Raw genomic sequence first — 12,990 nt, 5'->3', positions numbered from 1 at the left:
ACAGTGGATCTCCAGGATGCCTCCTACCACATAATGATGGACAAAGCATCAAGGAGCTACCTACGCTTCCAGCTGGGAGCCAATCATTACCAGTTTCGGGCGCTGCCCTTTGGTCTCACCACAGCCCCCCGGTTGTTCACCAAGTGCATGGCAGTAGTCACAGCTCATTTGTGGTGTCAGGGAATCCAAGTCTTTCCATACCTGGACGATTGGCTCCTGACTGCCACCACCAGGCATCGCCTAATTCAATCGAGAGATTCCACAATCGATCTCTGTTCCCAGTTGGGAATCTTGATAAACTGGGAAAATCCTCTATTTTGCCCACTCAGTCTATAACTTTTATAGGAGCAAACATAGACGCAGTCGATATGACAGCCAGACTACCTACAGACAGAATACAGAATCTTGTGCAACAAATTTACAGGATACTTCCCCTTCGAAGAGTCAAAGCGAAGGTGGTGTTGCAACTTCTCGGAACTATGGCATCAACCATAACCTTGGTATCTTTAGCAAGACTACATATGAGAATACTCCAATGGCTCCTGTCATCCCAGTGGTCATTTCAGCAGTTGCCTCTACATCATCAGATCCTGATTACAGACTCTTGCAAAAAGGACCTATGCTGGTGGATCCAACCAGGTCATCTTACCACAGGGACTCCCTTTGTACCACACCAACCCGTTGCCACTGTGACCATGGATGCCTCTCAGATAGGGTGGGGGGGCATTATCTTGGCAGGACTGTCCAAGGCACATGGCAAGAGCAGGAGGCCCATCTGCATATCAATGTCCTAGAGATGACAGTGGTGCTTCTAGCGTTTCAAGCACTTCACGACTTTCTCCCTCTAGGGATGATAGCTATCCAGACCGACAACATGTCGGTGGTCTGGTATCTAAACAAACAAGAGGGGACCAGATCATACCCTTTATGTCGAGAAGCCATGCGAATTTGGAATTGGGTGATTTTTTCCCAATGCTTTCTCATTGCAACTCACATCCCAGGGACTTCCAACGTGATAGTATACATTCCACCAATTGTATCATAGTAAATGGAAGAGATTTTCTATATGGGCACACAATAGAGAAGTTGATCCATTTAAAGCTCCCATTACTATTGTTCTAGAGTTTCTTTCAGAACTCTTTCATCAAGGTTCAGCGGCTGCTACACTCCGAGTTCAACTAGCAGCAATATCTAATTTTCATGTGGGGATTAATGATTCCAGTCTTATGTCTCACAAACTGTGCAAATCCTTTCTTAAGGGTTCCATGATGTTAAGACCTCCTGTGCAAGACCCCGTTCCTCCTTGGGACCTGCATCTAGTTCTGTCTAGACTTACTCTGCCACCCTTTGAACCAGCCCATAGTTGTCAGTTGAAATTTCTGTCTTGGAAGACTCTTTTACTGGTAGCAATAACCTCAGCCAGATGAGTTTCTGAATTACAGGCTCTGTCTGTTAAACCTCCATATTTAATTTTACACAAAGACAGGGTCTTTTTCCGGACCAACCTTTCTTTTATTCCTAAAGTCTGTTCTCAATTTCACTTAAACCAAACAGTTGAATTGCCAGTGTTCTTCCCTAATCACTCCAATAAAGCAGAGTATACATTCCACCAATTGGATGTGCATAGGCAACTGCGTTTCTATATCCACAGGACCAAAGGATTTAGAAAATCAGAACAGCTGTTTATTTCCTTTGCTGAAGCGAGAATGGGCTTGCCAGTTTCCAAGGTTACACTTTCAAACTGGATCTCTAGTTGTATTTCCTTTATTTACAGTTCTCAAGGAAAGGAGTTACCCTTTAAAGTTAAAGCGCATTCCACCAGGTCCTTCTCTACTTCTGCTGCTTTCCAAGCCAGGACACCTATTGATAATATATGTGCAGCAGCAACATGGGCTACCGCTCATACCTTCATTTCCCATTATAAATTGGATTTAATTTCCAGGGGTAGAGCTTCATTTGGTTCCACAGTACTCAGAAGTATCTTCCAGTGAGCCACCCATTCAAGATGCTCGGGACGCTGTCCCACAAGTAATAATGTAGGTGAGATAGGACTACATAACATAAAGAAGTTATGTACTCACCATAACGTTCCATGTATGTAATCCATCTTGCTGAACATTATTACGGACCCACCCACCAGCCCCCTTCCTGGAGGATCTGGATACAGTTTTTCCTTTTCTACAGTGGTTTTTGCCACAAGGGCGCCTTTTATTACAGTTATTCTTCCGGACCTTTGTCCTTTTTCCTGTCTTATCCTGATAGACTAGTAGCAAACAAGATCTGGGAATCTGCGCATGCATCATGGGATACCTATTAGCCACGAGCCAATCAGAAGTTTGCAGGCTTTCTAAGCGGCTGAGTCAGAGCCGAGGATTGGCTCCGAACCCACACGTAATAATGTTCGGCAAGATGGACTACATACATGGAATGTTATAATGAGTACATAACTTCTTTTTTTGGAATCTGGTCCCTTAAGTAAGCCTGTTTATAGATAGGCCTTACACTGAAGTAAGTCACTTACACTGAGGTCAAGTCTTTCAGAATCAGAGCAGACGTGCACTAACAGCAGTTATTATGGAGTCTGGCCCATGGTTGCTCTTTGTAAAAACTGTTTTAAAAGGTTATTTACCAGTAATGGGCATAGCGTACAATTTTGTCTGTTCTGGCAGTTAGCACAGAGGGTTAAGGCCCTGAACTGCTCATGTAGTCCAGAGTATAGGGTTGGGACCTTCCATCTCCATTTGCCTTTTATGTGACTCTAAGCAAGTTACTTAACCAGACATTGCTCCTAGGTTGCCCCTATAAATGGATACTTGTACCACAGGGCTAACATGGTCAGCAAATTAATTAATTAAAAAAATAAAATAAAAAATATATATATATAAATATATGTATATATATTATGCAAATAGCTATATATTCTAGTAAAAAATAACTCCACAGCTCATTTCCTAGGTACCTGGTCATTGCTGCCCTTACCAAATCACTGAAGAGTAGCTTAGCGGTAGTTTGCAATGCCCAAGCCACATTTTGTGCTCTGCACTGCTCATAGTCACTTGTTCATTCTCGGAACAAAAATAGCAGTCTTATTGAGCTAAGATCTAGTAAATTAACTATTGTTGGTTCATCTAAAACAGTGGGTTTAGTGAAAAGTGATTGTGAGAACCGCTTTATAAATCTTCACTTCTGAATGTGTGTAGTACTTATTTAAGTATATTAAAGCAGCAGTGTTTTTGCTTTTAACAAATCTGTCCAAAGACATTGTCATTTTAATATGTTTTTTCAGTCACTTACAGAGAATGGCTGTCATTACTGCTCTACATCCATATGCTCAGCATGCAACTTCAGTATGTACTCTAAGTAAGAAAACTGTTAATAGAAACAGTTTATTTCCTGGTATTGATGACATTTTGTCTAAATTAAAAAATACAAAGCCACAATGAAAGTTGTTGAACAGTGGATATGAAATGTTAAAGCACATCAGCCAAGACAGTATCATAAATCATTTGTTAGATATTTCCCTTTGTCGTGAAAATACTGCTACTTTAAGCTTCATTGATCTCTTTTGTTTGTAATGTGTCCCATTCTACTTTCAGACAGAGCCATATTGTTTTAACATTCTCTAACAATGAAAACTTTCTCATGTGAAAGTAAATAAGGTCTATCTTTTGCAGCACATTATCTTAACTTGTTTTATAATGTTTTTCACACAGAAAAAAATCTGCTTAATTCCAGTCTTTCTGTCTCTCCTCTTCTCCATGCCTTCCAAGGACACATTCTTCCCTCACCATGACCAGACCAATGTATACCCACAAGTATGATGATTGTGGAGTAGCAACTAAAAACTTCCCTCAGTCAAATGATTAGCTACAGTTAGTTTCACCTTGTAGTAGCTATTTTAGTCAACAACTAAACAGATAATGGTTCTTTAAACAGTGCTAGGTGTGTGCATCTTTATTTGATAAGAAATCTCTGAAGATCATTATCTGCATGTAGGTTGTGTTCCATGTTATCATATTGACTTTTGTTTTTCTCTTTTATTTGATCAGTGCATTTGACAGTGTCTGTATCACCAAGATCTCTTCAGTCTACAAAATCGCCATCTCACTCACCACATTCCACTCATCCAAATGATTTCTTTGTTTCTGAAATATTAATATAGTATCTCTTATTTATTATTTTGTTGCTTTTCCAGTACCTTCCATCTTGTTCTATTTTTGCAAACTCTTAGCTGTATTGTACATATAGAATGAAGCTCAAACTATTGAAAATGTCCCTTGTTGTTTTAAATGTGTCTTTTGTTCTCATTCTATTCTACAAGCATAAAGTTGAATATTTAAAATTATGTTGTATTTGCCAAGTTAAAATGATGCAAAGTGAGACTGAAAATATAGTTTTCACTTTTGATGTGCACTCTTCTGCATAGTCTTGTGTTTTCTTCCACCAACGGTTTGCAAAAATAGAAGCATTTGGTTTACTTTGCTATTTGTGATGTAGTCGTGCCTTGGCTCATTTCACTGGTGACAGTCTGCAACATCTGACATAAGCATCTGAAGAGGTAACCAGAAGCAGGTTCATAACCATTGCTTGCTATGCTTAATGGGGAAGTAAGGAGATTGCTATACTTTTTTAGAATCTTCTACTTTTCTTGTATTTTAGATGCAGTCCAACCATCTAGTGTTACTGAAGTCAGAAATGAGTAAATATTTGTAGCAGTTTATAGAAGTGTTCATTTCTGCATGCTTTTGCATATGCCATTCATTGCTCATTTGTTCATAATTTATTTGCTTTGCATTTCATCCCATTCAGTTCATGTGTACTGTCTTGCTTAGGTTATCCTACAATACAGATGGAAGTGGAAACTCCCACAGGGTTGCGTTATTTGCCTCCCACCCCTCTTCGAAGTGATGATTACTTTAGTGATATCTCTAGTATAGATTCACCCCATAGAACTCCCAGTAGGCTGAGTGACATATTAGCAACTTCCCAGACAGATGGTGATTTCAGAACAGAAGAGCCACCGGTGGTAGTTGAAGAGGATACTTCTTTGGATGACAGCAAAGTGGCTGGTTCAGTCCATTTTGAAACAGACCATGAATTGTCTACAGGACAGAGTAAGAAAAATGACATTGATACAAAAGATTTCACAGAACCTGTCAGTGATAGTAATGAAATTGCAGACATTCTTGCACAAAAAGTACATGTACACTTTGAAGATAAAAGTCACTTCAGAGATGAACAGCCATTTCCAGTAATGAAGGCCCACCAGGAGGAAGGACAGTACAAGTCTGGTTTTGATGAGTGGAAAGCCAAAGAGATCACTAAATCTGTATTTGAAGATATTCGATTGGAAGATGAAAATGAGAGGGAGGAGATGACAGAGGAACAGCTGCATGTTTTTCAAAACCAGATTCAGAATGCCAAACAAGAAATCTCTTCATTTTCAGGTTGGCATGACGAAGCTTCAAGGGTTAATGTTGAGAAACCAGCAGCAGGCTGTAACCTAAGTGAAGATGTGTCAGATTCTCAGGACCACAGGTATGTATATGTAACTCACTCACACTCGTTTAGTGTATCTTGACACACTGCTAGTATTGTTTGCTTAGTTTAAAGTTTAAATGCAAAATGTTTTATAACATATCTAAGCAGCCAGTATTTTACCCAAGCAATGCAGGTATGTGTTTTTAGACTACGTTCTTCATCAGACTAGATGGTATGTATAAAATAGCTGGGGCTAAGGAACAAGCTTTTGTAGTGCTGGCTCCAATGTAAAATGTTGCAGCTTTCTTTCTTTTTGTTCCTTTTCTGCCTAGTAACTATACAGATAATAATATTTCTAAATCTAAAGTAATGATGCATCAGCCACTTTATTTTTCTTTTGAAGGAATTATAACATTTTCAGTGATTTGATACCCTGTTTACTACAAAAAAATTAGATTGTATTACCTTGACTGCAGTTTTTTAGTTATTTGATTGCATTTGATATCCAGGTAGATAGGCTTGTCCTGGTGCCCTTTTAGCCACGATCTGGGCAAATTGGCACAGTTTCAAAATGTTGAAGGTTGCATAAAGTTGTGATATTCATAGATTAGTACTAAGCTAACTGCCCTTGCGAGCCATTTTAAGCCTAGCCAATTATCCCTTGTGAGACTCAAACCCTGCACCTTGTGTTTGTAAGGCAAACACCTTAACCATTAGGCCACTCTCCCAACATGTTGCTACTGTCATTTTAAAGGTAATGTTGGTTACCTTAGGCATACTGTTGGAAGCTACTTCCCTTCTGGGGAACTACTTTGTATGGTGTGTATGTATAGGCAAACAGTCCTTTGGTTCCTTTTTCTAAACTTGTTATATTAACTGCCAGGTGCCTTCTGGAGAATAGAGATCATTTTGATGGCTCAACTAATGAGAGTTTCATAATTATTTTGTGCTGAGACTGTTGAGAGCATAAATTAGTTTTGTGTGGCATAAATATCTATGGTGTTTGCACCACAGTTTTTTTTTTTATTATTATTAGTCATTTGCCTTAATCATATCCATAGCGTCCTCTTACAGATATTTTGAGTAACTGTACAGATAACTTATTAAAAATGTCCACTTTCAACAATGTGAATTTTTGGTTATGTTGTACAAAGCATGTTTTATTACTATCCTTGTCTCTTCAGGCAGGACTTGAATTTTGGTGCAGTTCCTTTGGCATAAATGCCATGGTATTTCCACTGGGAAATCTCAGCAACTGCTAAACAGGTCAGGGAGTAAATGTCTAGGAATCTTTCTCACTTTTCACAGTTGCAAAGCTTGAGTTCAGTCAAACGCATTTTTATACATAGCAGGACATGTACGGATCCTTCTTGTGTTTTGTATTTTATTATTTGATAATACCTCCATTGGTGGCTGGGGAAGCTACTCAGCTAAAATCTAGGCAGAGCTGTACTGTTACATTTCTGGCAGCCTAGGCACAGATGACCTTTACCAAATGGTTATAAGCCATCTAGTACATTTGTTGTTAGCATGCATTTAACCATGCTGTATATTAAGTCACATTGTAGACTGCAGTGTTGATATGATATTAACTGGTAGACACATATCCTTGGAAAAGTTAATATTCCCTATAAAAGCACATTTGTTTGTTGAAATTACTTGGTCAACAAATTCAGTAAAAAGATAAGTCAGCAGCACATGCATGTTATTTGTGTTGTACTAAGACTCACCATTGTTAAATCAAGTGTATTTCCTTATTCCTGCTGCGTTTCATATTTGCCATAGTTGTTGCTTTGAGAATGTGCTGGAATATGTTAGTGGTCTCCTGTAAGATACAGTATGTAGATGTTCGAGTGAAGTATCCCCTTCTTTTAAACTTTCTTGAAATGCAACAGGATCTCTGTATGTCCCTGTATTTGACTAGCATAGGTAGAGATGAATGTGATACACTGTATTAAAATGAAGAATGCTGTTGTTCTGTACTGGCGAGAGATGCGGTCAGGTTTTACTAATAGTTCACAAAAACAGAACCCTCAGAAAACCACATTGCAAGTGCTCAAAACAGCTTCCTTATAAAGTAGATATTTTCATAGTCACCATAGAAAATACAAGTTCATTTGAGTCTTATAACCATTTCTGCCTTGCCAATACCCACATTCTCACACTAACCTCCCTTTTCTCTAGGAAGGGCAGCCTAGACACGCTGGGGGGAGGGGGATTAATGTCTGAAGACCTGTCTGATTATCTAATTCTCAGATGAAGGAAGATATTATGTCATGCTGCTTAATTTGCAGTGGAAGTTTGTTTCAGAGGTTGCGTGTTCTGTATAATGAACCTATCACTCCAACTTGTTTTATTTATCCACCAGTGAAGATTTGGACTCCTGGTCCTGGCATTTGTGAGGCTGTTTGACTTGTGGAGGTACAACAGTTCCAGGACCTACAATTCCCTAGTGACTCAGAAGCTGATAAATTGATCTCCACGTAGAGGAATCTGTAAGTCTCTGAGTACAGGGAGAGTTCTTCCAGTCTTTTCTGATAGCTTAGGATTTTTAAGCCAGTGATCTTCTTTGTTAGAAACCTCTAGGGTTGCTTGACTAGTCTAGTGAGGTACATACCAAAGGTGGCATTGTATTCAGTAATTGACCTAATCAGTCCTGAGTATAGGGGGGCAATAACCTAGTTAGATCTGGATCGTATTCTTTTGGCAATCAACTGCACCATGTAGGACTTCTTAATGATTGTTGTCACATGGTGGTCAAAGGAAAGGGAATTATTGACCCATGTTCCCAGGTCATTAACATTCTGGAGTAGGGAATTGTTTATGTTATACGTTGGGGAGTATTTTATTAAATGTGACAAGACTGCACTTTTTATATTTTTAGTATAAATTTATTTTTAGTACACCAGGTATGCACAAATGTAAGTTCTTGCTGCAGGTTTTGGGTATCTGAGCATTGATTGACAGTGACTCCCTGTTTACAGTTGTCATCTGTAAACTTAGTCAGTGGTATGGATTTGGAGAAGTAAATACCAAAGAAGTGGGGTGCCAGCATGGAGTCTTGGGGTACATCACTGGTAAACTTTGTACCCTGTGATGAGGTGTAGTACCTGTTTCATGTGGATTTGTCTTTTAGCCAATTTAGGGATCATTTTGTAGTGTTATAAGCTTGCTAATTATGCTAGCATGGGAAATGCTATCAAATGTCTTTGCCAGTTCAAGGTATTCCATATGGATCACATAACTACTGTCAACAGCTTGTGTTAACTCTTATAAAAAGTAAACCAGATACATCAGGAAGGATCTACCTTTGATGAAGCCAAACTGTTGTGGGTGTAGCATTATGATTTTCTTTTAAATATCATAGATTAACGTGTTATTTATAATATGTTCCATGGTTTTGCTGATAACACATTGTCAGACTAATGGATGTGTAATTTCCGGGGTGAGTGGTGGGGCCACCCTTGTAGAATGGCATCAACACTGTTGTGCACCAAACCTCAGGCTCAAAGCCAATGGCTAGACTCAGGTTAAATAATTTAAGGAGAGAATCTGCCAGGGCAGGTTTAGTACTGTTTATTAAACAGCCAGTTTTATTATCAGGTCCCATGGAAGAAGTATTTTTTTTTTAGCAATTATCCATGACTGGGTAAGAGTAACACAGGATTTACCCTCAGTTGGCATAGGTTAATCATAAGAGTGAATCCCAAGTGATTACACAAAGCCAGCCATGGGTAAATCCTGTATTGCCCACACACATGAGAAAATTATTGCTAATATATAATGAATTTATTTAATAAAAAATGTTACTTTTTCTAAATAATGTTGTGACACCCATGCACTGGCCCAGCAATCAAGGAGCCTCAGTCCTCACCACTAACACCACTGAAGGGGCGTCCATATATGAAAAGGATAATAAATACACACACACAGCAAAGTACAATTTCCCTTAAAGGCACACAGAGATCACAGTCAGTCTGGGGCTGGTTTCTTTCTTTCTCTCCAGGTCCCCAGTAAGACTCCCCACTGGCACAGCTATACGGTCCAGATCTCAGCCTAGCGGGCAAGCTAAAACCTCCAGCACCCTTTCTGTCCAACCAGTGCTTCATGTCCCTGCCCAAGTAGCTGACACACACACACTTTGAGATAAGAGTTATATACAACCACACAGATGCTCCTGGGGAAGGCTGGCACAGGTTCTCCAGCTGTGCTCCTTTTACCCAGACTCTACAGTAGAAATCACTGCCACCACCCACTAATATTTATCAGCTACCAAAAGGCCCTTATGAAAGAGTGTCCAATTATACTGTGCAATATGATTATCCAAATGGTAAGTGCAACTAAACAGTCGGGGCTTATTTGGAGTGATTTTGTACAGTATCACCATATATATATATATATATATATATATATGCAATATACTCCAGAGATTAAATTATCTCTACACAAAACAGCCACAGTTGAAAGGTTTAAAACTATTTAATAATAAATTATAAAAAAACAAGAAAATTCTTTTTACTATACAGTGCTAGTCAATAGTTCATAGATCACAGGAAAATGCTTAAAATAATACAGTAGGAAAGTTCTGACATCACCACAGAAAAAAGACTAATCTAATATTCCTATTTCCTAGCTATATCTAAGAGAAATACTAACGTCTAAGATCCTATTTAGATACAGACACAGACAGAGTGGTGAGTTGGATGTTCTCAGGACAAATGCTCAAATGCTCTCATTCTTTCTGTCCTTAAATTGATAACACAGTACCACTGATTCCTTTCAGATTACATCATTTCTTTCTGATTCCCAGGCTAACAGAACTCAGAGGTTAATAACCCTTTTGATCTTGCAGCTGGTCAGGAAGCCAGAGCAATAAAAGAAATTATACATGCAAATTCTAGCAATTAGCTCTGGTCTCAAAATAATAGCCAGAATTCCTTCATTTAGACATCTCTGATCTGAGCCCTGAGATCAAAGACAGTCATAAAATGCTTGACTTAGCTTTCTTACAGCAGAGTGCACTGTTGTTACATTTTTGCAGTTCCACATTTAACACCATTTTTCCCATTTAAGAGAACAAGCCCGTGGCTTATATTAATATTAACAAATCACAGAATTATCTACAAACTTCTATCTGGCTATGCTTGCAGCCTTCACCTATCTTCACACATCTCCCTCCCAGAGAACTCAAGTTAGTTTTTCAAGTGACCCTTGAGAAACATTGCTTGAGAGGGTTAGGTCTATCTGAATATACCTTACCCCATTCCCTGTCTGACAGCCCATCTGCATTGGTATTGCTAATCCCACTGTGGTGCTTCACTGACATATATGCTTACAACCCAAGGCTCCATCTTAGCCTCTTGGCATTTTAGGTTCATAGGTTCATAACTATACCCATTATTTTGCAGTGACACTGAGGTAATCCATCCATTGGTCAAGATTTCTCTTGAACAAGGCCAGATTTTGTTCCACAGCATATGTTGCTCTGATGGATCTAGATTTTTGAGGTGAAGCATATTCATCAAATCTGGGTTTGACATGGCCTTGTATGTTAGGCAGTCACCCTCTGAGCAAATGTAAGCGACTGAATAGAGCTGGAGTTCTTGGTGAGGAACTTTGTGGCCTCTCCAGCTGCTGCAAGTGTCGGGTCAGACAATCATTGGTCTGATGAGTGATGTTGATCTAGATGAGAATCCCTTCATGATAAGTGACAGACTACTATCAACCTGGGTCCCCAGGTCCCTGATAACTTCTTCTGTGCTCAGTGGATTGCCACCTATTTGGTAGCTAGGTGGCTCTGGCACCAGTTATCCGTTTCTGTGAGACCCTTCTAACTCTGACCCTGTGGGTTCTGTCGATGAGTTTTCAATGATATGACCGAGTGGGTATTGTATCAGGCCTTTTTAGCTAGAGGTAGGCTGTATGGACTGCTTTCCTCCATCAATGGCTTTGGTGACTGTTCAAAAAAAGTCAACCAAGTTTAAAAGGCATGATCTGCCTTTGACAAAGCCAAACTGGGTTGGATCCAAAGTCTGCAAATTCCCTATGTCTTTATTTATGAGGTCCATTATGATCCTCTCCATGGCTGTGAAGTGGTACCACAGTTGCAGTGCCACTCCCTGGGCAACGTATCCAGAGGTAAGACTTTGATTAAACAGCTGTCCTAGCTGTGGGTTTAATTCCTCATTGAGTTCATGGAGCACACAGCCGGGGACACCATCAGGTCCCATGGATGCTGTGTTTTTTGCTTTGGAGAGAGCAGTTTTGCTGGCTGGCTCTGTTTAACCATGGTTGGGGGTTGTGATCTGTCACTACAGTGAATTTTTTTCTATACAGATAAGGCTGAAGTTTCTGCAGTGCCCACACTATGGCTCGACATTCCTTTTCTACAGCTGCATAGCATTCCTCCCTGAGTTGGAGCCTATGACTGATATAAACCACTGGGTGCTATTCTCCCTCTGACAAAAATCTGGCTAAGTACAGCCCCCATCCCACAGTTTGAAGCATCCACCTGCAGAACAAATTATTTGCTGTAATTTGGACTGGCTAACACAGGGGGTCCTCCCAAAGCTTCCTTAAGCTCCTTGAATGCCTGTTCACATGCTGGGGACCACACTACCTTATCTGGCCTGTTCTTCTTTGTCAGGTTTGTGAGGGGAGCAGCTATGGTACTATAACTGGGGATGAACTTTCTGTAGTACCCTATTGTCCCTACGAATGCCCTCACCTGCTTTTTGGTAACAGGTGCAGGCCATGCCTGAATGGCTTCTACTTTGGCAGGTTCTGGCCTGATCTTACCACTCCCCACTCTGTGTCCCAGGTAGGACACCTCTGCCATACCAACCTGACATTTACTTGGCTTAATAGTCAACCCTGCCCTCTATAGTCTGCCCAGCACCTCTCTGACTTGTTGAAGGTGCTCTTGGCAGGAATGGCTGTAGATGGCAATATCATCTAGATAAGCAAGGGCAAACCCTCCTTCTCCTGCTAGGATATGATCTACCAGCCTCTAGAAAGGTGCTAGGGCATTCTTCATCCCAAAGGGCATCTTTGTGAACTCATACAAGCCAAAAGGAGTCACAAAGGCTGACTTCTCTTTAGCACTGGGAGTCAAGGACATCTGCCAGTAACCCTTGTTAAGATCAGCAGTTGTAAGACACTTAGCCCCACCCAGCTGCTCTAGGGCCTTATCTGTCCTAGGCATGGGGTAAGCATCTGACTCTGTGTGGCTATTTAATTTCCTGTAGTCCACACAGAGCCTGGTGGTGCCATCCTTCTTTGGCACCAGCACCACTGGGGAGGCCCAGGGACTCTTGGACTCTTGATTTACCCCTATTTCCAACATTTCCTGTATCTCTTCCCACAGCGTCTGTTTAACTCTATCAGGAACTCTATAAGGGGCCTGTCTAATAGGCCTTTGGGGTCCTGTATCCACCTGACACTGCACCAGGTGGGTGCACCCTGGTTTCCCAGTGAACATGTTCCCAAACTCCTGTAACAATGCTCGGG

At 40.4% G+C, this 12,990-nt stretch overlaps 1 protein-coding gene across 7 annotated transcripts in view; it reads left to right on the top strand.

The window, feature by feature from the left end:
* The window catches only part of ANK3 (ankyrin 3), a 2,432,060-nt gene that overhangs the window by 2,327,997 nt on the left and 91,073 nt on the right, over window positions 1–12,990 (top strand). For 6 of the 7 annotated variants that reach the window (XM_044056400.1, XM_044056402.1, XM_044056401.1 and 3 more), the window contains one exon: window positions 4,833–5,538. In XM_044056400.1, the coding sequence (XP_043912335.1) occupies window positions 4,833–5,538 (706 nt within the window). Of the gene's footprint in view, window positions 1–4,049; window positions 4,785–4,832; window positions 5,539–12,990 lie in introns of those variants that run through there. The other variant, XM_044056403.1, reaches the window with a different exon arrangement.

Source organism: Protopterus annectens, chromosome 14.part0, assembly GCF_019279795.1.
Source record: "Protopterus annectens isolate FY-2018-M chromosome 14.part0, PAN1.0, whole genome shotgun sequence".
Classification (NCBI taxonomy): domain Eukaryota; kingdom Metazoa; phylum Chordata; order Ceratodontiformes; family Protopteridae; genus Protopterus; species Protopterus annectens.
This window is presented reverse-complemented; position numbering and strand designations above follow the sequence as displayed.